The 27,785-nt window shown below is 39.4% G+C and overlaps 1 protein-coding gene across 1 annotated transcript in view; it reads left to right on the plus strand.

Annotated features, from left to right (window-relative positions):
- The window catches only part of cdkal1 (CDK5 regulatory subunit associated protein 1-like 1), a 596,132-nt gene that overhangs the window by 273,266 nt on the left and 295,081 nt on the right, over window positions 1–27,785 (plus strand). Inside the window, exons 12-14 of the mRNA XM_043718943.1 lie at window positions 2,990–3,245; window positions 18,657–18,753; window positions 24,060–24,205. Coding sequence (XP_043574878.1) covers window positions 2,990–3,245; window positions 18,657–18,753; window positions 24,060–24,205 — 499 coding nt within the window. The remainder of the gene's footprint in view (window positions 1–2,989; window positions 3,246–18,656; window positions 18,754–24,059; window positions 24,206–27,785) is intronic.

Raw genomic sequence — 27,785 nt, forward strand, 5'->3', positions numbered from 1 at the left:
CAATGACAAAGGCCACTGTGATGAGTTCTCAGGTAGCTGAATGGGTCAGGATAATAAACAAGATACTGTAGTGAGAAACCTTGAAATCCATCCAATTCAGGAGCTCTCTCTGCAGTAAAAGCATATAAAGCCAGGGGATAACTAGTTTATCTTTCCTTCACCTTCATCAGGTGCTATAATGAATAAGTTGAGTCCTTTTTTTAAGTGTGAACTTGCCACCAGTGGCAAACCAGTGAAAGCATCCAGAGATGGAAAACAGAGAAGCAACATTCTGATCAGCATAGGAATCATCTCAGGTCCTGTCAACAGAGACCCGAATTGCGTTCCCAGTTTACTCACCGTCTATTATACTCATGTGATTTTCCCATGTATACATGTATGTATGAATGTAAAAGGGGAGTTTATAACTTGATGAGTATTTTAACTATTAGAGTTATATGCTGATGGTTCATAACTGTTTTTCTGTAACTAGAGTCTAATTATTTGTGATAAATAGTAATTCTTGTTAAGAAGAGAAGCTTATGCCATACTTTCTGTCAACCTGGATCTGAAAATCAGGAAAATTGGAGAACTTTCCATACTTCTGTAAAAACTTTTAACTTTTGTGATGACTTTTAGAATAGCAGGGCTTAATTTCCACAGGCTGCCCAGTGAGGCATAATAAAGGCCAAACAACTAAAGGCAGCTTTCTATGTTTGAAGCTGTTATTGGTGCATTTATAAGTAGTGCTATAGTTAATCCAGTACTGGTCGTTGCAGTGATGTGCTTAGCTGGCCAATCTTTAAATATTGAAAACCTCAGTGAAGTACCTGCTTTTTCACCATATCTTCACTATTTCCACAGTAACCATGCCTAGAAAGTTCTAGCTGTGCATTCAGACTCACTTGTAATCAATATTTATTTCACTAGTACATTGTGGAGGAGATGAATGACAGCCACTATCTCTGTCATTCCGTTGTGGATGGGAGGGAAGAAGTATAAAATTCATGGAAACATAATCGAGCATAAAGCATGATTTGAGGGATGCTAGCATAAATTTGTGCAGAATTTCATTGTTTACATTGTGAAATAATGTGCTACACTGGCCTAAGGCTACACAAGCTGCAAGAATACTACTAATGGCTCTTTAAATGAATTGTGAGTTTGTCAACCAAGGACATGGGTGATGTTTACCTCTTACCATGAATACCTCTTGAAAATAGAAATAATTAATGAATAAAGTTGTAAACCTCAGTTACTGTGTAGGGGTCAGTTTCAGTTGCTGAAGGGTGGTGCAAGGGGATCTTCCGTTGCTGAGCGGTAGAGCTTTGCTGAGTAATAGGGAATCTTCAGTTGTTAGGAGTGAGGTATGAGAGACTTAGTGCTTAGCCAGATGGGTAAATAAGGTGGGAACAGGTGTTGAATGATGATGAAAAGACAGAGATTCTCTATAAGCCAAACACCTACCCCTTAACAGTTTGATTGCAACAGCAGGTCTCAGAGGGCAGTCCAATTGGTTATGCCCATCAATAGAAAGCTATAGAAGATTTAAAGGGGTCTCACAACTGGCAGAAGTAATTTCAAACTCCCTGACAGCTATTGCTGCTGGAAGTTTGGAGCCACAAAATCAAATGTTGTGACTCCATCGTGGGTTGTAATCCACTGTTTCAGAAGCTCAGTCGTAGAAGGGATATATTGATCACAGAAGGAGTGCAGTTAGTTTTTTTTCATTCATTTGGAGGATATGTGTGTTGCTGGCTGGTCAGCATTTATTGCCGTCCCTAATTGACCTTGAGTAGGTGGTGGTGACCTGCCTTCTTGAACTGCTGCTGTCCACCTGCTATAGGTTGACCCACAATGCTGTTAGAGAGGAATTTCCAGGAACAGTGGTGAGTGGTTTCGACGGGAACTTGAAGATGGTCATGTTCCCATGTATCTGCTGCCCTTGTCCTTCGAGATGGAAGTTTGGAAAATGCTGTCTGAGGATCTTAAGTGATTTCTGCAGTGCATCTTGTAGATTGTATAGACTGTTACTACTGAGCATCAGTGGTGGAGGAACTGGATGCTTGTGGGTGTAGTGCAGTCAAGCAGACTGTTTTGTCCTGAATGGTGTCAAGCTTCTTGAGTGGTTTTGGAGTTGCACCCATCCTGTCAAATGGGGAGTATTCCAGCACACTGCTGACTTGTGCCTTGAGATGATGGACAGACTTTGGGGGTCAGGAGATGAGTTATTCGCTGCAGTATTCCTAGCCTCTGACCTGCTCTCATAATCACTGTATTTATGTTGTGAGTCCAGTTGAGTTTGTGGTCAATGGTAAGCCCCCAGGACATTGATAATGGGGGAATTCAGTGATGGTAACACCAGTGAATGTCAAGGAGCAATGGTTCGATTGTCTCTTACTGATGATGGTCATAGCCTGGCATTTGCATGGCACGAATGTTACTTGCCACTAGTCAGCCCAAGCCTGGATGTTGTCCAGATCTTGTTCCATTTGAACATTGCTTCACTGTCATAGGCTTCACGAATGGTGCTGAACATTGTGCAATCTTTGCTGAATATCCCACTTCTGAACTTATGATGGAGGGAAAGTCACTGACGAAGTAGCTGAAGATTGTTGGGCCGAAGACAGTACCCTCAGGAAATCCTGCTGAGATGTACTGACTCTGTCCTGTTCCCCTTGGTCTAGGAGCTCCCCACATATGTTGCGACACCAGCCACATCCTCCATTTCCTCCATGATTTCCTTTTCCCCAGCCCCCATGCAACTCGTCTTCACCATAAGCATCCAGTCTCTCTCTACCTGTATCCCCTATGAGGGAAGGCCTCAAAGCCCTTCATTTTTTCCTGTCCCGTCGATCCACCCAGTCTCCCTCCACAACACTTTCATTCAATTGGTGGGACTGGTCCTTGCCCTAAACAACTTATCCTTTCAATCCTCCCACTTCCTACAAACCAGAGGGATGGCTATGGGTACCCACATTGGTCTGAACTATGCTTTGCCTCTTTGTAGAATACGTGGAACAGTCCCTTTTCCATAGCTACACTGGCACCATCCTCCACCTTTTCCTCTGCTACATCAGTGACTGTATTGATACAGCCTCGTGCTCCCACGAGGAGCTTGAACGGTTCCACTATACCTACGTCTTCCACCCTGACCTCAGATTCATCTGGATCATCTCTGACACCTCTCTCTCCTTCCTGGCCCTCTCCGTCTTCATCGACCTACATACTACTGATAAGTACTTCAAACCCACCAAATCCCACAGGTAGCTTAACTACACCCATTTCCCCACTCCCACCCCCCAGGCCCATGCAGGTAAAAATGCAATCTCTCAATTCCTCCATCTCCGCTGTATCTGCTCCCAGGATAAGTGATTCTATTCCAGGGCATTCCAGATGTCCTCCTACTTCCAGGACTGTAATTTCCCGTCCCCTGATGCCCTCAATCGCATCTCCTCCCTTGAACCCTACCCATCCAACTACAACAAGGATAGAATCTCCCTGGTCATCACATTCCATCCCACTAATCCCCAAATACAGTGTCTCATCTTCCACCATTTTCGCCACCTACAGTCAGACCCCACCACCGAAAATATTTTTTCCTCCCCACCTCTATCTGCATTCCATACGGACTGTTCCCTCTGTGACTCCCTCGTTAGGTCCACTCTTCCTACAAACCCCTTTTCCACACCTAGCACCTTCCCTGCTACCATGAGAAGTGCAAAACTTGCCCCCACACCATCGTCCTCACCTCCATCCAAGGCTCCAAAGAATCATTCCACATCCAGCAAAGATTTACATGCATATTTTCATTGCTCTCAATGTGGTTTCCTCTACATCAGAGAGACCGAGTGCTAACTTGCAGAACAGTTCAGGGAACATCTCTGGTCCGTGAACATGAATCAACCCCACCTTCCTGTAGCCATCTATCTCAACTCTCCCAATAATATGTCCATTCTGAGTCTCCTCCACTACCTTAACAAGGCCACCCACTAGCTGGTGGAGGAACACCTCCTCTTCAGTTGGGAGCCTGCAACCACACAGCCTCAACATTGAATTCACCAGTTTTCAAATCTTCCCCCCTCCACCCCATTCCAGATCCAACCCTCCGATTTAGTTCTGCCCTCTTGATCTGACCTATCTGTCCATCTTCCTTCCCACCTATCCGCTCCAAGCTTCCTACCGACCTATCATAGTCACCACCTACCCTCGCCCACCTATCGTCATCCCAACTACCTTTCTCCTCGTCCAACTCACCCTGTTTATTTCCCAGCCCTCTTGCCCCTCCCCTGTCCTGATGAAGGATTAAGCCTGAAGCATCGATTCTCTTGCTCCCCAGATGCTGCCTGACCTGCTGTGCTTTTTCCAGTGCCATACTTTATCGACTCTGACTTCTCCAGCATCTGCAGTCCTCACTATCTCCTGACCTCCAACAACCATAGCCATCTTCCTATTTACCAGGTGTGACTCCAACCATTGGAAAGTTTGCTCCCCGATACTCCTTGATGCCATACTCTGTCGAATATAGCCTTGCTATCAAGGGCTGTCACTCTCACCTCACCTCTGGAATTCAGCTCTTTTGTCCATGTCTGAACCATGTTTCAATGAGGTCAGGAGATGAATGGCCTTGGCGGAACCCAATCTGGGCAGCACTGGGCAGGTTGCTGCAGGTGCTGCTTGATAGCACCATTGATGACACATTCTACCACTTTACTGATGATTGAGGATAGTCTGATGGGGCAGTAATTGGCTGGGTTGGATTTTTCCTGCTTTCTTTGTACAGGACATACCTGGGTAATTTTCCACATTGTTGGGTAGATGTCAGTGTTGTAAATGTACTGGAAGAGCTTAGCTAGGAGAGCAGCAAGTTCTAGAGCACAAGTCTTAAATACTATTGTTGGAATGTTGTAAGGGCCTATAGTTTTTGCAGTATCCAGTGTCTCCAATCATTTCTTGATATCACGTGCAGTGAATTGAATTGGCTGAAGACTGGTATCTGTAATGCTGGTGACTACTGGAGGAGGCCGAGATGGATCATCCACTCTGCACTTCTGGCTGAAGATTACTTCGAATGCTTTTGCACCATTGTGCTAGGCTCTCCCATCATTGAGGATGGGGATATTTGTGGAGTTTCCAAGAATGATAGTTAGAATCCAAGGGTTGATTATGAGGCTTCAAAGTTAAGACGATCTAAAGGTGTGAGAGTTGTGGTGTGCCCCATAGGAAGCTACTAGTCTGTACAAGGGGACATAATTTTAAGGTAAAAAGCAGGGGATTTCAGGAAACATTTTTTTACTCAGAGGATGATGGTGGTCTGGAATGCACAGTCTGGGAGGATAGTTGAGGTGGATAACCTTGCAACCTTTAAGAAATGCTTGGATGAGTACCTGAAAAGTCATAACATTCAGCGTTATCAGTCTAACTGCTTCAAAGTGAGTCTAGTGTAAATTGGCAATTATAGCTTTTATGACTAAAAGCCTCTATTGCAGTCTGATTCCATAATTCAATCCGTAAAAGGGATGATCCTACGTACAAACTTGATGTCAATGTATTGCTTTCAGTATCCCAATGAGAGTTTGTTTTGAATGTTAGAATCATGCTATATTTAACAAAATAAAAATAGGGCTGGAGTGCCAATGTAAGACACGGATTTTTTTATTTTGTGTTGAGTCTGTTGAATTGTAATGCCATCTGCTACACTCAGTAAGTCTTGGAGCATTATTTAGTACTGGATTTTGTGTTTTAAAAGGCTAGTATTAATTGTGTTCCCTCCTTTATCAGTTTTGTGGAGAACAATTCCAGTAGAAGGTTTGTCTAGCCTCCACAAGTAATTGAGGTATTTGTTCAAATTGTTGCCATTGGTTACAGACAGTGGGACCTATCAGAGGCATCATAGGCATTCTTAATGAATATCACTGTTTAATTAAGCTGTTATTTTTCATACTATATCTGTAATTACTTGTGTGACCATTATAACCTAATCAGAAATCATCTTTCAGACCCTTGCGATTATTTTTAAATGTTTTAATTTAACTGGTGATCAGATCTTGCTTTCTTTTATTCACAGTATTCTTGGGAATATGCCAGCACATTCTTCTCCACCATTTAATAAAAAGATAATTTTGAAGAATTTATTTATTTGCCACAGCAAAATATGAACAGCTGTATTTACTGCAGCATATGTTTTTTCACCCACATTGTGTTTTAGTTTGAGGGTAAAGTCTCACTCTGTTAGGTGTTTAAAAATAGCTCAGGAAAGTATAATTTTTTTTAAAGTATGTTTTTATTTAAGGTTTATCATAATAAGGAAATAAGCACAATTGTATGATTAACTAATAAAAGAATATGTATGGTAACTAAAGATGTAACCAAAAGCTGAAATTCATACAAACACGTGCATTAAAAAAATAGGATTTATAAATCCCTGGCCAGAGGTTGATCAATCCACTGCTTTCAGGGGAATGTAGAAAGTAGTGTGATTGCTAGAATTAATCTCTTGGAAAGGCAGTTCAATACCTGGTCAATTGTGGCCTAATATATAGCAGTTCTCAAAACATCCCAGGGAGAGATTTTATTTCTTTTTCTTCAGAAAGAAAAATCCTTCAATTCTGTATTATTAATGGAGTTTGATTGAATAAATTTTATTTTAAGTATGGTATGCTGACTTTATCTTTTGTAGATTTCTTTTAAACTTCAGGGACGTGTTTTTGTATCATTACATGGACCTTACTGCTCCATGTGTTGCAGTACTTTTGCCTATTTCAGTTGAAATAGAATGTCAATGACAAGTGACCAGTATCAATTTAGTCAAATTCCTGCCTTGGGAATTCAAATGAGTGAAATGATTTACGAACTGAACTCATGAATATCACAAATAATTACCAACATGTTCTTTCCTATAAATTTCTAGGACAGTACTAGGTACAAGATAATGAAAACATGCATATTCTTGCAAAAGGAAGCATTTTATTTCAGTGTGCAGTCAATTGTTCAAAGTCTTAACTTTCAATAAAGCATCACAGCACCATTGAATGGTTCTGGCATACTCACTGATAGATACCCTTTCTTCGACGCATTTTTGAACTCTTTCCTTTAAACTGAACCATTTACAGTAAATGTTAAGAAAGACTGCAACTTGCTTGGATGCTTGAGAATTTTTAAAAGAAAAATTAGAAAAACTAACTGAGAAATGTGTTTAAGGAGCATTCATCTGAATTTATCATTGAAAATAAAAGTAAAAGCAGTATATATTACTTAAAAATTATGATTGCAAGTCTCAAGTATTAGAGCTGAAAATGTGTTGCTGGAAAAGCGCAGCAGGTCAGGCAGCATCCGGGGAACAGGAGAATCGACGTTTCGGGCATAAGCCCTTCTTCAGGAATCAGGGCTTATGCCCGAAACGTCGATTCTCCTGTTCCCTGGATGCTGCCTGACCTGCTGCACTTTTCCAGCAACACATTTTCAGCTCTGATCTCCAGCATCTGCAGTCCTCACTTTCTCCTTTAGTCTCAAGTATTATCCCATTTAAAAAAAATGACTGCTCCCCAGTCATGACATCTGCAGGGGATCAAATAGTTATATAATAAAAATCTTAGACCCCTATGCACGTCTCCTTTTAAGCTTTTTGCAACATATATAATTGACTAATGATATAAAAATAAAGGTAGAATTTATGTGATTTAATGATGAGCCCTGTACACTTTGTTCCAGCTATACACAGCTTCATATGAAGATTGTACTTCGCCTAGGTTTATGCACACTGGAGATCCACTGGTGTGTTAAAATACTAGGAAACACATCAGAATATAATTTGTTTGGTTTTGTTTCTAACACCCTCCTCATGATGGAGAACATAAATAGTCAGCAGTATTACTTAGAATAAGAAAATATGCTGCTGTGAATTATTGATTGTTTGGCTGGTATCAATACAGGAAAAACTTTAGGGGCCTATACATAAAACAATTCAGTCGCATTTATTGATTTGCAGAAATTCTCTGAGTGAAAATCAATTGAAATGAAAGTTAAGCTTGATGAATTTCCTCATTTCTTTTAGTATATAACAGAATTGGTGATTAAGGACATAGAAGTACAGTGAGTGGTTTGCGTATGGAATAAACTGCCAGATAAAGTGGTGGACGAAGTACAATTACAATGTTTAAAAGATATTTAAAAGACATTCATGAATAGGAAAAGTTTGGAGGGATACGAACCAAGTGCAGGCAGGTGAGACTAGTTTACTTCATGAATATAGTCAGCATGGACCAAAGAGCCCGTTTCCATGCTGTATGACTCTATGATGATATGGTCACTAATTATTTTGACTTGCAAAGTTTACCAAGTTTACCATAGTTTGATATGTAATTTAAGTTAAAAACTCTAGAAATTATGGGGAAAATAAGAAATGCTAACATTGTCATACTAATAATAATAACTTGTGTACCACAAGGCCCTGAAGTGATCAACAAGGATAAGATGTGAATCTTCTGCGCAAGCAGAATAGAATGGATCAACAGTTTGTTCTGTTAACTACAATATCTTAGCTGACTGACCCAGATAACCATCAACAATCAAATTAAACATGCTGACTTGCATAAGGATAAATGGCAAGCATGAGGGCTGTTGTGGTGCATTGGTAGTGTCCCTTCCTCTGGGCCAGAAAGTCTGGGATCAATTCCCATCAATCCCAGAAATGTGTCGCAACTTGGCTGAATATCTAAATGGAAAAGCTGAGGGTCTTGTGGTGGAGTGCTAGTATCACTGTCTCTGAAACTACCTCATGATACAAAACATAATGCAAAATTCAGTCATATTTTGACTATGCATTTCTAAACATTCAACATGATAGTTCATCCTTTTTTCATTAAATCTTACTAGATCTAAAATGGTTTATCCTTTAGTCCACTCCTCAACATACAGCTCGAGAAAACCATCCCTAAAACACCCCGGAAGTTCAACCTCCACAACTTTCGTGCTCAATTCATTTACCCAACCTGTAGATTGAAGTTAACTATGGTAACAATGTTACCCATGCTATATGCTTCTCTCATCTCCTGATTAATACAGTGCCCCACACTGTCACTAATATTTGATGGCTTGCAAATAGCTGCAATCATTGTCTGCTGCCCCTTGCTGTTTCTTAGTTCCACACATTTGTTCGTCCATTCTGAGCTCCTCCTTTTATAATGTACTGGTATCATCCCATGTTATCAGCCCAAAGTCTTAACACTGGCCAGGTAGTCTTCATCAGTAATTAAAGCCATGGGCAGATTGTAAAAGATAATAACACCAGACAGGACAGTTGTGCCAACAAAAGTTTGAAAATAATTCAAATATCTTGCCCTAGGAAGTTCACAATCAGATTGCTCCAACACTGAGAACCATACCTAAGTAGAACATAACCACTCATGACATGCCTCGAAGTAAGCAGAATAGGTATAGCTTGATGCTGAGAGTTTAGACTAGAAAGCATAGTCGTGATTGTTATCAACCCAACAAAAGCACAAAGCTTGTATTCATGAGCCACAATAGTTTTGCTCTCTGCACAGAATATTAAAAGGACTTATAGCAACTGACTAAAAAATTATCTTTGCAGCCCTAACTTTTGAACAGTACTAATCTTTCATCACGTACCTTTACACTAATCTCATAGCCATAAGGATTTAGTTGGAGGAGCTAAATCAATTTCATGAATTAATTCATTGTGCTCGAAAGGTCACCTATGTTGTGGGTGAATAGATGCTTCCAACTAGCAGTTACTCAGTCTTCTAAAAAAGGCCATGTGCATCTTGGCCTGAACCAATGTTCCCTCTAACTTTTCCTTTATTGTGCATGACCTGTTGTGCTTTGTAGTCTCTTTTAAGATTACTGCACACCACATGCAAATTGAAGCAAATGCAATTTGATGTGTGGTCTCATTATGGCCAGACTACATATCTAAAATGAGGGAACATTGTGCCTCATCTTCCACACAAATTTAACTAGTACATAGAAAGATTAGGTTACAGATTATAAATGTTAGACTGACAACCCAGATGATTTGTCAAGGAATCTATTGATGAATAATATTGGTAAAAGGATTTAAATTGCAGAGTTGTCAGAAAGAGATCACTCAAGTGGCATTACTGCGTTCCACCCTACAAAAATACTGACCATTTCGTGATTAAGTTAACCAGAGTTGCTGATCTCAGACCTGTTATTCTAATGCCATGAATTTCAACCAGCTTTCCACCCTTCTTACCAGCTCTATCTTATTGGGGAAAAGGAGAACAGTTCTTTTGTTTCTAGTATTCATTTCTTAAGTGTTACTTGAATTTGAAAAAGAATTATAGCATTTTGTTCTTGCTTTCCATACTAGTTCTTGTTCTTCATCTTACTCTTGCTGAAATAGTTTACTCCTCATTAGGCAGTGAATTTGATGGACTCCATCAACGAGCACATTGATAATGACTGTATATACTGACCACTACAACTAGCAACCAGAAGCAGCAGCAGAAGCGGAACCAAATAAATTCCAGAAGAGACAGTACAGCAATACTTCACAGGAGGCTCCAAAGCACTGAAGATGTCACCTAGGCAGGGCACAAAATGTCTGCAAATCATCTTCCCAGCTCAGCAAACATCCCCACAACCACAAGAAGTAGTTGCACTATCAGAGTTTGCAGGACACAAAAATAGGTGGGAAGTTAAGTACTGATGATGACACAGAGACAATAAAGGGATATAGGTTAAATAAATGGGAAAATTTTTGGCAGTTGAATATAATGCAGGAAATTGTGAAGTTTTGCACTTTGGGTGGAAAAATAGAGAAGCTTATTATGACTTAAATGGAAAGTGACAGCAGAAATCTGCATCACGAGGAATTTCAGGGTCCTCATGCTTGAATCACAAAAAGTTAGCTTCCAAATTCAGCAAATAGCGGTTGGAGTATCAAAATAGGGAAGTCTTGCTAAAAGTACGCAAGGCACTACTCAGACCGCACCAAGAATACGGTGAATGTTTTGATTCCGTTATAAAAGCAAAGAAATATTAGCATTGGAAGCAGTTCAGAAAAGATTGATCTTGGGGATGGAGGGATTTTCTTATGACAAGAGTTGGAGTAGGATGGGCCTGTACTCACTAACATTTAGTCATATGAGAAGAACTTGGTTTGACTGAACTTGTAGTCATTAGGGATTAGAAGGATGAGAGAGCAACTGAGATTGAAATCTATAAAATTCCAACAGGGTTGGACAGCCTAGATGCAGGGAGGATGATTTCCCTGGTTGATGAGTCGAGAAGTAGAGTCTCAGGATGTAAGTAGGCCATTTAGGACTTGGTTGAGGAAAAGTTTCTTTACTCAAAGTGTTGTGAATCTGTAGAGCTCTCTACAATAGAAGGCTGTCAAGGCCAAGTCACTGAATAGGTTCAAGGAAGAGTTTGCTAATTTTTAGATATTAAAGGCATTGGGATATGGGGAGTAAACAGGAATATGGCATTGGGATAGACGATCACACATGATCATATTGAATAGTATTGCAGGCTCAAAGGGCTGAATCGCTAACTCCTGTTTCTAGTTTCTATATTTCAATCTGACCCTATTGAAATTTCAACAGAGTATCAAGGGTTACAAGGAACATGCAGGAGAGTGGATGTGAGGAGTATTGAATCCACCATGATCCTGTTGTTTGGTGGAGTAGGCTTGAAGGGCCGAATAGTCTACTCCTGTTTCTATTTCTTATGGTCTAAACACACAATTTTTAGAAGGCTTGACAAGAACATATAACAATACAGCACAGAACGGGCCCTTCCGCCCACGATGTTGTGCCGAACATTTGTCCTAGCTTAAACACCTATCCATGTACCTATCCAATTGCTGTTTAAAGGTCACCAATGATTCTGACTCTGCCACTCCCACAGGCAGCGCATTCCATGCCCCGACCACTCTCTGGGTAAAGAACCTACCCCTGACATCTCCCCTATACCTTCCACCCTTCACCTTAAATTTATGTCCCCTTGTAACACTCTGTTGTACCCGGGGAAAAAGTCTCTGACTGTCTATTCTATCTATTCCCCTGATCATCTTATAAACCTCTATCAAGTCACCCCTCATCCTTCGCCGTTCCAATGAGAAAAGGCCTAGCACTCTCAACCTATCCTCGTACGACCTATTCTCCATTCCAGGCAACATCCTGGTAAATCTCCTCTGCACCCTCTCCAAAGCTTCCACATCTTTCCTAAAGGGAGGCGACCAGAACTGCACACAGTACTCCAAATGTGGCCTTACCAGGGTCCTGTACAACTGCAATATCACCTCACGACTGTTGAATTCAGTCCCTCTGCTAATGAACGCTAATACACCATAGGCCTTCTTACAAGCTCTATCTACCTGAGTGGCAACTTTCAAAGAGCTATGAACATAGACCCCAAGATCCCTCTGCTCCTCCACCTTACTCAGAACCCTACTGTTAACCCTGTATTCTGCATTCTTATTTGTCCTTCCAAAATGGACAACCTCACACTTGACAGGGTTGAACAAGATAGATATAGAGAAATTGTTTCCCTTATAGGAAACCAGAAGACACCATGTCAGAGTAAGAGGTCATCCAGTTAGGACAGAAACAAGAAATCTCTTCTTTGTAACTCTGTATAGTCCTTTACCACAGAGGGCTGTAGAAGCTAGATCATGAAACGTTTTTAAGATTTGAGATGTACAGAGTTTTAATCAGTAAAGAGATTTAAAGGTTATGGGGAAAAGGCAAGCAAATGGAGTTGCAGATTATCAAATCACTCATGATCTTATTGAATGGCAAGGCAGACTCAATGGACTGAATGACCTACTTTAGCTCCCATGCCTTATGTAGGATGCCAAGAATGTGAATATTCAAGTTTATTCTGAGGCCTTACTTAGGGAGGATGATCATCCTAATTGCTAAGGAGCAAAGTCCACATTTGGGTCTGAAGTCAATGAGTTCAGTTTTGCCCTAATGCTTAAATATGGCAATTTAGGGTTATCGAAGACACAATGTCAGGCAATGTGGACACTGAAGATATTATTAGAGGTGGTTGTGTGGCAAACTTGAGTGTTGTCCACATATGTGTAGATCCTGACATTGTATTTTCACATGTCACCAAATTACAACATTAATGGAAAAATCGAAAGGAACCAATAGTATGCCAGTCGGCACCGCAAAGGTAATTGTATGATAACAGGAAAAGAAGATTCTCTAACTATGAACTTATAGATAATGTTGGAGCCAGCATTGAGCAGTCCCACCCAGCTAGATATTGAAGTTGGAGGAGAATGATTTTGTCAGTCAGAGGACAAAAATGGATCATCAGAGTTACATAGGAAACGATTTGTGTTATGATCCCAGCTAATGATAAGACTGGAAAAATCAGATTCTGGACTGAGACCTGGCTTGATAGACTATAAAGTTAATTTTTGTTCACCATGGAGGTGGGTCAATGCACTTTTACCAAAGAACACAAACATTTATTATACAAGAGAAAAGAAAACACTAGTTGTTACCATATACAAAAAATACATTAAAATATTCTCATTGCAAAGATCAGAAAGAAAGATGCAATCCTTTTACGTTACCAAACTTCCAAGCATACAAATTTCATTGAATGGTCACCCCTGATATTACTGTAAAACTTATTTTTCACCTGGCATGGCTGCAATCAGCAAATTCTCCATTTGATCAGCGCTATCTTCTTTGATGCATTCTCCCAAGACCTCTAAACAAGTTGCAAACTCAGCTTACTTACTACTTAACATGGGTTCTTTATTTTCATGTCTTCACTAGCTTTGTAGGATATCTTCCTCAAAGACATCTCCCCAGCCTTCTGTTTCTGGCTTTTTCCTAACAAGTTCGGGACTTTTTTTCCATAGCCCTGACAGCTGCTGAGAACGTTTTCCCTGTGTAACAACCTGCATCTGTCTGAAGGTAATTAGTTCAGGCTGAATGAATCTGCTTCTGAGCTCCCCTCTCTCTCAGTTGTCAAACTCAATTCAGCATACATCCTAGAATTTATAACTACAGGTGATTTGCTGTTCATTCATCTAAAATCACATGATTTGTTTTTTTAAAACCTATTGTTCAAAATGACTGACTTTATTTTATAACGAGCCAAACCTTGACAGAACTAAATGCAAAATTCATTTTCTCTTCCACTTTAAAAACTTGACACCCCACCAGCCCCAGGTAATAATAGTACATTATGATAAAAGTAAAATACTGCAGATATTGGAATTCTAAAATTTAAAGAAAAATGCTAGAAATGCTCAACAGGGCTGCCGTCCCTTTTACGGGAGAAAAGATGTTTGGACAAGTGAGATGACTCTTGTTCAGAACTGAGTGTAATTGGGGTTAGTTGAACATTGAATAGCTGCATGTTTATAAATGAAGGAAAAAAACAAATGCATGTGTTGCTGATGGTGACCAGCCCAGAAGAGAATATTGATTTTTTAAAAAAATAGGAGGTTGTAAACTGGTCCTGACTGATTTTGGAGGGTGCAGAGTAATAATGATGGTTGTAAGACTGGCTACTGTATTTTTACTCTCTCAAATTTCGATCCAAAAAGAATTGTTGCATGTTCTGAGAAAGTAATCACAATCTGTTAATAACGCACAGAATTCTGGAAGTCCATTGAACCGTTCTCCTTCGCCAAAATCAGATATACAGTTGTGTCTTTGAACAACCTGTTATTTAAGGATTGCATAACGGCAGCATCCATTGTTTGAAACTGTTTAATTGAACTGGAAATCACAATTCTTTTATATATTTTTGAATTTAACCCAGAAACTTTACCTGTCTGTCTGTTTGAGAATAGGAGATAAGATCAAAGAAGGTTGGGTTTAAATCATTGATATTGATTAGATTACCTTGTTGTTTAGCTTTGCCCTGTTAAAGTAACAGAATTAATAATAAACTGTTAACTTCTGTTTAAGTTATGAGTTTTGTATCTAAGACCTATTTCGTAAACGCTGGTTAAGAACAATTGGAATATTTTGCGGGCCGTTAAATATTTTAATTTAACTACGTTGCAGATTTATTTTAAGATTCATTTGGCTTGCTAATCTCGGTCATAACACTACAACGTTACCTTATGCAAGCATTGTGAACGATGCTAGGTAACTTGGCTTTGTGGGTGTGTGTCCCGGAAAGCTTTGCACAGTGATTAATCTTCCGACCAGTATATGTGTGTGTGTGTCTGTTCAGGAGTACACAGCACAGCAACAATTTATACAGCAGAACCACATGCAGCTTATGAAGGAGAAAACACCTCTCTCCCCTTGGGATTTTTTTAGATTGGATTCCATACAGTGTGGAAACGCACCCCGACCCATTTCCCTCGACTAATGCAAAAGAAAATTCCCTAAGCTAGGTTCTCTCTCTCATTCATTATACATACACACTTGCCCCTCTTGAAAGGAGAAAGGGAATACAACACTATGCAGGTGAGTCCTCAAAATAGTGAATGAAGGGTTGAGAATCAGTGTCCACAGACTCGTGAGCACCTCAGTGTCTTGAAGGGAGCTGAAAGTGAACTGAAGGAAAACATCTCATCAAGCTTGTAATCCAGACTGGTGCCAGAACCATGCTACATTATTTTCTGTTCCTTCACCACCCATGTGTCTGTGTGGATTTCCTCCGGGTGCTCCGGTTTCCTCCCACAGTCCAAAGATGTGCAGGGTCAGGTGAATTGGCCATACTAAATTGCCCGTAGTGTTAGGTAAGGGGTAAATGTAGGGGTATGGGTGGGTTTCGCTTTGGCTGGTCGGTGTGGACTTGTTGGGCCGAAGGGCCTGTTTCCACACTCTAATCTAATCTAATCTAATCTAAATAATATTTGTGTTTCATCTTGGCTCTTTGTGGATCTGTTTGTATGTGTAGCGTTTAAGTTAAAGAGAATTATAAGTTAGTCATTTGTGTTTCATTTCTGCCATTGGTTAAAAACAACCTGTTGCAATAAATGGAAACAGATGTTTTCCTGTTCAGTTCAAAACCCTGATGAGTATTTTCTTTTAATTTGGGTTTGTCAGTCAGGTAAATTTGGGACTTTGGATAGTTTAATGAAATCTTTTCATACATTTGATATCTTGAGGAGTAGTGGGGCTTAACATCCAATGCATAACCTCAGTGAGTAGTGCCCATATGTGGGTGAGGGAAAGAAATGTGTGCAGGTTTGGAACTGATGATGCCTTCAAGAATGTATTAGCCTCAGTTCCAAAGCAAGCTTTTTTCCTACTGCTGAGGTGACGGTTGACACACAAAAAGAACAATATATATCTTTGCGTTTATATAGCACCTTTCAGACTTCACAACATTCCAAAACTCTCTTCACCCAATGAAGTATTTTTGAAGTTGTAATCTACTATGTCCATCCAAATAAGTAGTTAAGGCCTTAGTTAACATCTCATCTGAAAGACGGCAGTTATGATTCCACAACCTTTTGTTAGATTGCTTTGAAGAGTTAGCCTAGATTTTGTTCCGGGTCTCTTGAGTAGGATTTGAATGTACAATCTGATGACTTGGGTGGATCACTACCTATTGGGTCACATATAAAAGATAACAAAAGTGAAGTCGATGTCGGTGAATTGGAGCATACTGTTCCTCATTCTTAACATATGCTTTTTTCCATATATGAACTTATTCACCCTTCTCATCTTTCCAGCATTCCACAGTTAAGAATAATTTGAAGCACAGGAAATATGAATGGTAGCTTTAAATAACCTTCACAACATGGCCTAATGTTCAACTTATTGATTTTGATTTTGCTTGATATAGAATTACTTGTTTACACTGTTACTCATATTCTTTCAAAACTTCTACTTTTAAACATATAAAAGTTATAAAAGTTCCAAAAGAAAATGTTTGATGGCCTTGAGATTCATATCGTCCAATGGAAGTGCCATGCTTTGTGTGTTGAGACATTTAAGGTAAAAAAAGATTAAATGGAATTGTGACATGGATTCCTAATTTCGGTTGGTTCAATGAGGATAGCATTTATTTGCTTTTCAGATACAAAATCCAGGTTAGATGATTGAAGAAGGCTAATCAAGTAATCTAAAAGGAGAACAGTGAAAAACTAAAAATGACTTTTGTTCAAGATGATAGAGTTTAGGCATCCTGACCTCTGAGGAGGATAGAAAAGCTCAATGAAACTGCACGAGGGAAAAATAATTAGAAAGTAGCAGTGACACTTGAGCACTTTAGCTTCAAGACAGCAGCAAGAGAGATGGCTGAAAATAAATTGAAGCCCAGCCCAGGGTGGGTGAGCTAACTGACTGTGGTATGGGAAGCCCCTCCAGCAGGGAAATGAAAAGGATTGTAGTGGTAGTAGGAGACAGTATAGTGGAAAGGATTGACACTGTTCTTTGCAGTGAAGAATATGAGTCCATTTGACTGTGATTTCAGCCCAATGCCAGGGTTCAGGAGACCTGCTGTGTGTTGGAGAAGAACCTAATGGGAGGGGAAGGATGCAGCTGTCATAGTTTTTGTCAGCCGCAATAGCATAGGTAAAAGTAGGAAAGAGGTTCTGCTGATGTATTATGTGAAGCTAGATTCTCAATTTAAAATGAGAACTCAAACATAAACTTATAATTTCAGGATTGTTACCTGAGCCATGTTTTGGCATTGGGCGTATTAGGTAAGAAAAATTAATACATACCTCAAAGACTGGTATAGGAAAAATTGGTTTCACTTTGAAACTGACACCAGTACTAGGGAGAATGCGATCCATACTTTAGGAACATCCACACCTAAAGTATGGAAATAGAGATGGCTTCAAATTAAATGGGGTTAAGGAAGTGCGGTGGTGGTGAGTCAAGCTTGGGTAGATGTAGCAAAACATTGGATTGAGTTAAGGCAGGAGAGCAAAATCATAACATAGGAAATGAAGGTCAGAAGAAAAAGAAAGAGTTAGAGAGAATAAACTTAAGAATACATCAACAATCAGGACTAGAAGTTGCCAACATTACAAGGAGACAAAATTAAAGGCTGCATTCAACTTCCAATAGCATTCATAACAAAGTATCTCAGATTGAAATAAATAATATGATTGCGGACTGTTCTAGATCTGTGGCTGCCAGATGATGAGGGCTAGGTCCTAATTATTGTGAGGTATATGACCTTCAAGAAGATTAAGAAGTCAGATAAAGGTGAAGGGGTACACTCTTAATTAAATACTGCATTTGTGCAGTGCGAATGTCATACCAAGGAATCAGACAAGAGTAGGGAAAATTGATAACAGGACAAATTTGAAGGCTTTGTATATGAATGTGTGAGGCATTTGGAATAAAATTAATCAGTTAGTAGCACAACTGAAGACATGTGAGTGTAATTTGCTGGCATGGTTACAAGGAGACCAGGACTGGGAGTTGAGTATCCAAGGGTACTCAGTGTTTCAAAAGAATAGACAAAAAGGAAAAGGAGGTGGAATAGCTTTATTAGTAAATAAAGTGATCATTGCTATAGGGATAAATGATTTTGGCACTGGAGATCAAAATGTAGAATCAGTCTGGGTAGAAATAATAAATCACACTGGAAAGAGGTCCCATGTGGAAATAATCTATAGGTCCCCTAACAGCAATTCCACAGTGGCAAGCATTGTAAACCAGGAAATATTCAGGTTTGTAAGAAAGGTATAGCAATAATCATGGATGATTTTACTATGCATATCAAATTGGCAGGGGTATTCTTGTTAAAGAGTTCATGGAATGTGTTAAAGATTGTTTCTTGGATCAATATGTTGGGGCACCGGCCAGGAAGCGAGCTATTCTAGATTTGGTATATGTAATGAGATGGGATTAATTAATGATCTCATAATAAAGGATGCTTTATGGAAAAGTAATTATAGCATGGATTATCAAATTCAGTTTGAGGCCAAGAAACTGGAGTTGCATACTAGTCTCCTAGTATTAAATAAAGATAATTATATGGGCACGAAGACAGATATGGCCCAACTAGACTGGGCAAAACGACTAAAAGGTTGATGAATAGTGGCAGACTTTTAAGGAGATATTCAATTCCTCCCAACTAAAGTATATACCAGGAAGGAAGAATGATTCTAAGCAGGAGATCAAGCATCTATGGCAAAGCAAGGAAATTACAGGTAATAGAAGGGCAAAAACAAAGACATATCATATTTCAAAGTAGGTTGGAGATTGGGAAACTTGTAAAGATCAAGGGAAGGATAGAAAAAAAGTAATAAAATATTAAGTAGCAGTTATGAAAGAAAATTAGTACAAAATATAAAAACAGCATAAGATTCTACAGTTTTGTGAAAAGGAAGAGGTTAGTTGAAATGATTGTTGGTCCCTTAGTTGATGAGACTGGGGAGTTAATGGGAAAGGCAAAAATTACAGAGACACTAAATCCTCCTCAGTTTCGTAGCGGAAGACACTGAAACCATCCAAATAGTAACAGGTAAGGCAGAGGTTATGGAAAAGGAGGAACTTAAAACAATTGTTGTCACTGGGGAGAAAGTACAGAGGAAACTATTGGTATTAAAGGCAGACAAGTTCCCAGGTCCTGATGGCTCACATCCTAGAATCTTAAAGAACGTGACAACAGAGATAGTGGATGCATTGGTTATAATATTCCAAACTTTCCTGGATTCTGAAAAGGATCAAGTGAAAATGCTAATATAATACCCTTACTTGAAAAGGGAGGGAGGCATAAAATAGAAAACTATCAACAAGTCAATTTTTAACAGGCCAATGTTTTTTTTTAGAATTAGAATTCCTACAGTGTTGCCCAACAAGTCCACACTGACCTTCCAAAGAGGAACCCACCCAAACCCATTCCCCTATCCTATATTTGCCCCTGACTAACGTATCTAATCTACACATCCCTATGGCCAATTGATCTAACCCCCACATCTTTGGATTGTGGAAGGAAACCGGAGCACCCAGAGGAAACCCACGCAGACACACACAGATTGTGCAAACTCCACGCAGATACTTGCCCAAGGCTGGAATTGAGCTCAGGACCCTGGTGCTGTGAGACAGCAGTGCTAACCACTGAGCCACTGTGCTGCCCATTGAGCCACCGTGGGAAATTATTGGTATCTATTACTAAGGAGGTAGTGGTACATTTAGAAAGTCAAAATATAATTCATCAAAGTTAGCTTGGTTTTGTAAAGTGTAAATCATATTTGACTAATTTGCTACAGTTCATTAAAGATGTAACAAGCAAAGTGGATAACGGGAGTCCAGTCGATATAGCATATCTGGACTTCCAAAACACATTTGATAAGCTGACACAAAAGTTTATTATGATGTGGAGCTGCCAGTGTTGGACTCGGATAGACAAAGTTTTTTTAAAAATCACACAACACCAGGTTATCGTCCAACAGTTTTATTTGGAAATACTACCTTTCAGAGTGCTGCTCCTTCATCAGGTAAGTGATGTGGCTGGATCATAAGGCACAGAATTTATAATAAAAGATCACAGTGTCATACAATTAAAACTATATATTAAACAAACTTAGATTGCTGTTAAGTCTTTTAACTTTTGGACTAGGTTGCTGGTTTTGGTTCATTAATATGTAAATCCCAGAAATTCTTTTAAGTCACATTCTTGAGATAACTTAAGCTTTTATATAAAAAGAAAAGGTAAAATCTCAGCTCAGACAATATATTAAAGATTTGGGGTTAGAGTCTGTCTGTATCCCAATCTCGAGTCAGACGTTTCATCATTTATATAAATGACTTGGATATGAATATAGGAGGTATAGTTAGTAAGTTTGCAGATGACACCAAAATTGGAGATGTACTGGATAGCGAAGAAAGTTACCTCAGATTGCAATGGGATCTTGATCAGATGGGCCAATGGGCTGAGGAGTTTAACTTCGATAAATGTGAGGTGCTACATTTTGGAAAAGCAAATCAAAGCAGGACCGATACACTTACTGGTAAGGTCCTGGGGAGTGTTGCTGAACAAAGATCTTGGGAGTGCAGGTTCATAGCTCTTTGAAAGTAGACTTGCAGGTAGATAGGTTAGTAAAGAAGGCATTTGGTATGCTATCCTTTGGTTAGAGTATTGAGTATAGGACTTGGGAGGTCATGTTGCAGTTGTACAGGACTTTGGTTAGGCCACTTTTGGAATATTGCGTGCAGTTCTGGTCTTCCTATTGGAAAGATGTTGTGAAACTTGAAAGGGTTCAAAAAAGATTTACAAGTATGTTGCCAGGGTTGGAGGATTTGAGCTATAAGGAGAGGCTGAATAGGCTGGGGCTGTTTTCCCTGGAGCGTGAAAGGCTGAGTGGTGATCTTATAGAGGTTTATAAAATCATGACGGGCATGGATAAGATAAATAGACAAAGTTTCTTTATTAATAGAAAGTGGGCTACACCACCAGTGCTTCATTCGGAGGCTCATTGAATATTTATCTAGTATGGTGACGAAACATCTGAAAATGAACCTTGCAGCTCAGCGAGCAAACATACGTCCACAAAGTCTTTTCCCTGGGGTAGGGGAATCCAGAACTAGAGGGCATAGGTTTAAGGCGAGAGGGGGAAAGTTATAAAAGGGATCTAAGGGGCAATTTTTTTCATGCAGAGAATAGTGCGTGTATGCAATGAGTTACCAGAGCAAGTGGTGGAGGCTTGTACAATTGCAACATTTAAAAGGCATCTGGATGGGTATATGAATAGGAAGCGTTTGGAGGGATGTGGGCTAAGTGGTGGCAAATGGGTCTACATTTGCTTGGGATGTCTGGTCGGCATGGACAAGTTGGACTAATGGGTCTGTTTCTGTGCTGTACCTCTCTATGACTCTATGGTTCTATTTACAAAACAGGAATTTTTGAAATGTTATGTGGATTGACTGCCTCCAGGATGTGTGCTTTTTGAACAAAAATAGAATGTATCTGCAAGTAAAATTCTGCAATTGCAAGTTCTCCCCATAGAGAATGTTTCAATGTTGACGGCAGTTACTGTCTGACTTTCACAATGACAGCCTTTTTTAACATAGGATTGTCGCATTGGTTTGAGGTTGGTAAAACAATAAATTCAAACTTGATTGGGTTTTAGTATCCTGGGGCATAATTTAAACTGATTGGTTAAATTCAAGTTGCTGTCAAAATAGCAACCAACTCTGGTGTATAGTTCACAGCCAAATGTTACATATTTTTAATTTTCTAATACATTCTGAGACTGCTAGCTAGTCATATGACAGGTGCTTGTAAGCTTTCAGTGTAGAACAGCATTCAATTTCTCTTAAAGTTACAGTACGCACCTTCTATTTCATAACAGAAGAAAAGGTTATAGCCAGACATTTGGGAAACTTCAAGACAATCGTAAGATGTCAATATGGTTTTGTGACAAGGAAAGCATGTTTTTTTTAAAGCTATAGAGTCGTAAAGATGTACAGCATGGAAACAAACGCTTCGGTCCAACTCATCCATGCCAACCAGACATCCTAATTTATCTAGTCCCATTTGTCAGCACTTGGCCCATATCCATCTAAACACTTCTTATTCATATACCCATCCAGATGCCTTTTAAATGCTGTAATTGTACCAGTCTCCCACTTCTTCTGGCAGCTCATTCCATACACGCATCACCCTCTGTGTGAAAAGGTCCCTTTTAAATCTTAGCCCACTTGCCTTAAACCTGAGACCTGTAGTTCTGGACTACCTCACCCCAGGGAAAACACCTTGTCTATTTTTTGAAGGAGTAAAGTATGTTGTAGATAAAAGGGAACTGTTGATACCATGTACTTGGTTTCAAGAAGGCACTTGCCAGAGTGCCATGTAAGAGGTCATTGCAAAACATGTTAACACTTGTTTCAGGGATAACATACTAGTTGGTAGAAGATTTGGCAGCCTGGAAGAAAGCAGTGTCTGCATAAATGGGCCTTTTGCTCATTGGCAAGCTATAATGATTGCGGTCCCGCAACTGTCTGGGGCCTCAACTTTTCCAGTTTGTATCAATGACTTAGATGATGTGAGCAAACGTATCGTAGCTGAATTTGCAGTTGACACAGAGATAACTAGGACATAAGGAGGTGCAGACCGATATGAATTGGTTAAGTGAGTATGAAAATGCCTAGTTGATCACTTTAGCAGAAAGAATAAATAAGCAGAATATTACCAGAATGGGGACTGCAGGATTCTAAGGGCAGAGGAATCTAGATGGACTAATGCACGATTCGCAAAATGTTAGTATGCAGATACTGCAATTGAGTAAAAAACTAATGGAATGCTATTCATTATTGTGAGACGAATTGAATATAAAAATAAGCATGCACTTCATTTATACAGGGCATATTGATAACACTACATCTTGAATACTTGTACACTTTTGGCTTCCTTATTTAAGAAGGATTTAAATATCTGGAGACAGGAGATTTATCTGGAATGAACAGGTTATCTTATGAGGGAAGGTTGGCATACTGGGCATGTTTTCACTGGAGTTTCAAAGAGTGAGGGATGACTTGATTATAGGATATAAGATGATGAACTGTGAGCCCAGAACAGGGTGCGGGTGGAGTCAGTTTTAAAAATTATGGGTTACCCTTTTCAGGGCAGAATTGAGAATTCTTTCCTTTCTGAGGGTTGCAGCTCTATCATTGATGGTGGTGGAGGCAGTGTCATTGAACAGCTTTTAAATTGGAGTAGAATTTTCATTGGGCAAGAAAATCAAAGTGTATCAGCAGTGGATGAGTATATGGAATTCAAAATACAAATAGATTGAACATGGATTTTACATGGTGGAGGCTCAAAGGGCTGAGTGCCTTATGTCTGCTGCTAATTCCTATGATCTCATTTGAAGCCATAGGGATGAGAAGCACCAAATTAGGTGTATTATTAAGTTTTATAAAGTAATACAGTTCAGAATAATGTTGACAAGGAAATTGTTGTTTTGAATGAATTCTGTTTATCTAATGGTATTTGCTTGTAATAAACAGAATAATTAGCCATGTCTTTATTTATCACAAACTCAAGTAATCTGAAATTTGAAGGTAATAGTTACTGAATGTTCTCCATTCTATTGACAGCACATGTGAATTGCATGGTATTTTTGTGCATTTTAAGAGAAACTATACAATTGATGTATTACAGCTGGAGTTCACTTTTTTTCCTTGCAGGAAATGGCAAAAATTCTCTGCCATCCAAGGGTTTATTCCTTCCTTCATGTGCCAGTTCAGACTGGATCAGATAGCGTTCTTATGGACATGAAGAGAGAGTACTGCATAGCAGACTTTAAGTTGGTAGTAAACTTCTTGAAGAAGCAGTAAGTAATTTTGAATTTGGATTGTCACCAGTCATATTTCAAAGTTAAACAAATGTCCTAAGTTTCACCTTTGGAATCAGATTTTATAAGACATTTAGTATCTAAATAACAATTATTGTTCTTTACTGCACCTTTACATAATTCATATAGCAATTCAAATCTTGTTTAAGTGCTAAAGTGCGCAGAACAGTATTTTAAACATTTCAACTGTATTGTGTATTTGAAGTTCACTGTTTAACTGCTATTTCTTTTCATGTGGTTTCTCTATTTAATTAGTCTTTGAGAAAAGCTTCCAAGTTTTGATGCCAGTGAATCAATAACTTTGCTGAATATTTATAGGCCTCTGTAAAATTGTCCACTAACACAGCCAAAAGATTTCAGTTGGTCCTTGTATGAGAATTGTAGCAGATGGAGAATAATTGCTGTGTTTTCACAATGCCATCAGATCTTCCCCTCTCCAGCCCTCAATGTTATGTCCTTAGCAGAACGGTTGTCTTTATCACTGTATGCACTGTAATGAATTTCATAAACAGCCAAGACTGAACTCCTCTTCTTTCACCTTCATGCTACTTCTGTGCCAGGGACCCTCCCCTTGCATAACAGATCATTTTACACATGTTTAGAATTCTCTCAAGCCGGAACTTTCTCTAGATGTTACTCTTCACCCTAATATGACATTGGTGTCTCATTGTTTCTACTCCCCTCTCTTCTGACTTGTCTCCTTCTGAACATGTTGTACTTTGTTCTCTTAGATTAAATTTTAACAAGCGTGCTATTATTGTTGTCTGGTAAGCCGATCTCTATTTTCAACCACCTATCCCTGTTCCTGGTCCAAAATTCCATCATTGAACATTGAGCCATCATCTTCAAGTCTGTGACTGACTTAATTAAAGTGGATTTTATGAACACCATGTATAACAGAGATCATCTAGGATCATGTTATGGGATTGATTTACAAGTTATTGTTCTTGTTACAACTCCTCACTCTGAAATTTTTGTATCAAGAATTTGTTAGTGCTCTAATCATGATTTTTCAGTTATTAATTATCATGGAGCATGCACAGTTGCTCAAAAGTCATAAGCCTGGCGTTACTATCTTGCTCATACCTACCCAAACTTTAGTGGAAGTTGATCTTCCCAGGATTTGAAAAGAATTTTAGTCTGTGTGGATGTGTTGGAGAGCTCAACACACCTAAGACCAGAACAAAATGACAGCTTTAATGATAAATCAAATATTTTTGATCATTTATTTTTCAATTATTATTATTTTCGTTTAGGCAACAAAACCAAAATGGTGCTTCTGCTTCCAGGCATATATATGATATGTATAATAGTGTTATAATGAAAGTGAACAGGTTTCTCAGAATGCTTTTTCAATTTAACCATAATGCAGGTGTTACATAAATACAAATTGGTTTGGTAGTTATATGACTAGACCAAACCTAAAGAAACTCCTAGAGACAACTTGGCACCCTCTTAACTTTGCATTGAATTGTTATCAATGGGATGGCTAATGATCAAAGCTATTGTTGTCCTTGTCACTGAATAATTAAAATTACATTTATGAACAGGGAATTAAGACATCAGGGCTCACTGGAGTTGAGTCGGTTGAGAGGTGGCCTGAAAGATGTGTCTGGCATTATGGTAGTGATACCTAGTGGTGTCGTGCTTTCATTGGTCAGCAAGAGAATGCATGTTGCATGGTAGGACTCTAGAAAGTGGGACCTCAGTGTGCATGTCCTTAAAATCTTCGAGAGAATGACAAATAGATAGAACATAGAACATAGAACATAGAAGAATACAGCGCAGTACAGGCAAGGATACTGGTTCCCCTCAGGTTCAGGTGTAGACCATCCTGTTTATAGAGGTCCCACCGTCCCCAGAAAGATAAAGTAGTTAAGAAGGACTATGGATACTTGTCTTTCTTAGTGAAGGCATTGAATACAAGAGCAAAGAATTTATAATGGAGCTGCATATGGTGTTAGTTCAGCCACAACTGGAGTACTGTGTGCATTTCTGGTCACCACACGAGAGGAAGGGTGTGATTGCGCTAGAAAGGGTGCAGAGGAGATTCACCAGGATGTCACTTCAGTGAGGTGGTTCAATTATGAAGTAAGACCAGATAGGCCGATGTTGTTTTTCATAGAGCAGAGAAGGTTTTTTTTAATAGATATTTTTGTTGAAAATTTAATGTATTTTTACAAGTTTACAAATTTAAAAAAAGCCCCAAGCATAAACATTAATATACAATTAAATCTTAAATAAATAATAACCAAAATCTATCAAACAGAAAAAAGAGATACCAAGAGAGAAAAAAACAAAACTCAACTAACTACTAATCTAACCTACAACTAACCAGAGTGTATAATTAAGCATCTTACATTACTCAGGGAAAAAAAGACGATGGATAACACAGACAGTGAGTAGTAAGATACATGCTCGGAATGTGTTAACATCAAATCATAACAAAACCTGTATTCGTGCGGGATTCCTCTCCCAAGGGGCCCCGGACCAGCCAGGTTCGCCATCTTAATTAAATAAAAGCTCATGTTAGGATGGCTGAAATATCTGTATTTGTTTAATTCAAGAAGGGCTGCTATATTTTATGGAATAATTCGGTGTCTTGGTACACCATATTTGTAAGGAAGTCAAGGGAAATACATTCCATGATTATTTTGTGCCAATTCTAAAGTCCAGGGGGGCCCTCAGCCACCCAGTTTACCAAAATATTTTTCCTTGCACAGAAAGAGAGAAAGGAAAATAATCTCTTCCCATGCATATCCAGGGAGGGTAAGTTCGAAAAGCCCAAAAGGAGAGATACTGGATCCACTCTAATTTCCATTCCTAAGATTTCTGTCAAAGCACTTGCTACTTTAATCCAATATCTACGGATCTTATGACAGGTCCATAAGCAATGTACAAGAGTACCCACCTCTATTTTACATTTGGGACACATTGGAGATGCTCCTGCCTTAAATTTTGCCAATCGCTCCGGTGCTATATGGGCCTTATGAAGTATCTTCAACTGAATGGCCTGAGTTCTGTTGCAGATGGATATTTTTCTGGCATTTTCCCAAATGTCATTCCACATTTCTATAGCGATTTCCTGTCCCAAATCCTGATCCAATGTTTTAAGCAGATTGTCCATATCTCCCAATACTTCATCATGTAATAAATGATAAATAGTGCTGACCAAAGATACTTTTTCTTTCCAATCCTCCCACTTTCTCCAAACAAAAGGAGTAGCCATGGGCACCCGCATGGGCCCCAGCTATGCCTGCCTCTTCGTAGGGTATGTGGAACAATCCATCTTCCGCAACTACACTGGCCCCACCCCCCATCTTTTCCTTCACTACATTGATGACTGTATCGGCGCTACCTCGTGCTCCCACGAGGAGGTTGAACAGTTCATCCACTACACCAACACCTTCCACCCCGACCTCAAATTCACCTGGACAGTCTCGGACTCCTCCCTCCCCTTCCTAGACCTTTCCATTTCTACCTTGGGTGACCGAATCAACACGGACATCTACTACAAACCAACCGACTCCCACAGCTACCTAGACTACACCTCCTCCCA

The sequence above is a fragment of the Chiloscyllium plagiosum genome, chromosome 29, assembly GCF_004010195.1.
Source record: "Chiloscyllium plagiosum isolate BGI_BamShark_2017 chromosome 29, ASM401019v2, whole genome shotgun sequence".
Taxonomy (NCBI): Eukaryota; Metazoa; Chordata; class Chondrichthyes; order Orectolobiformes; family Hemiscylliidae; genus Chiloscyllium; species Chiloscyllium plagiosum.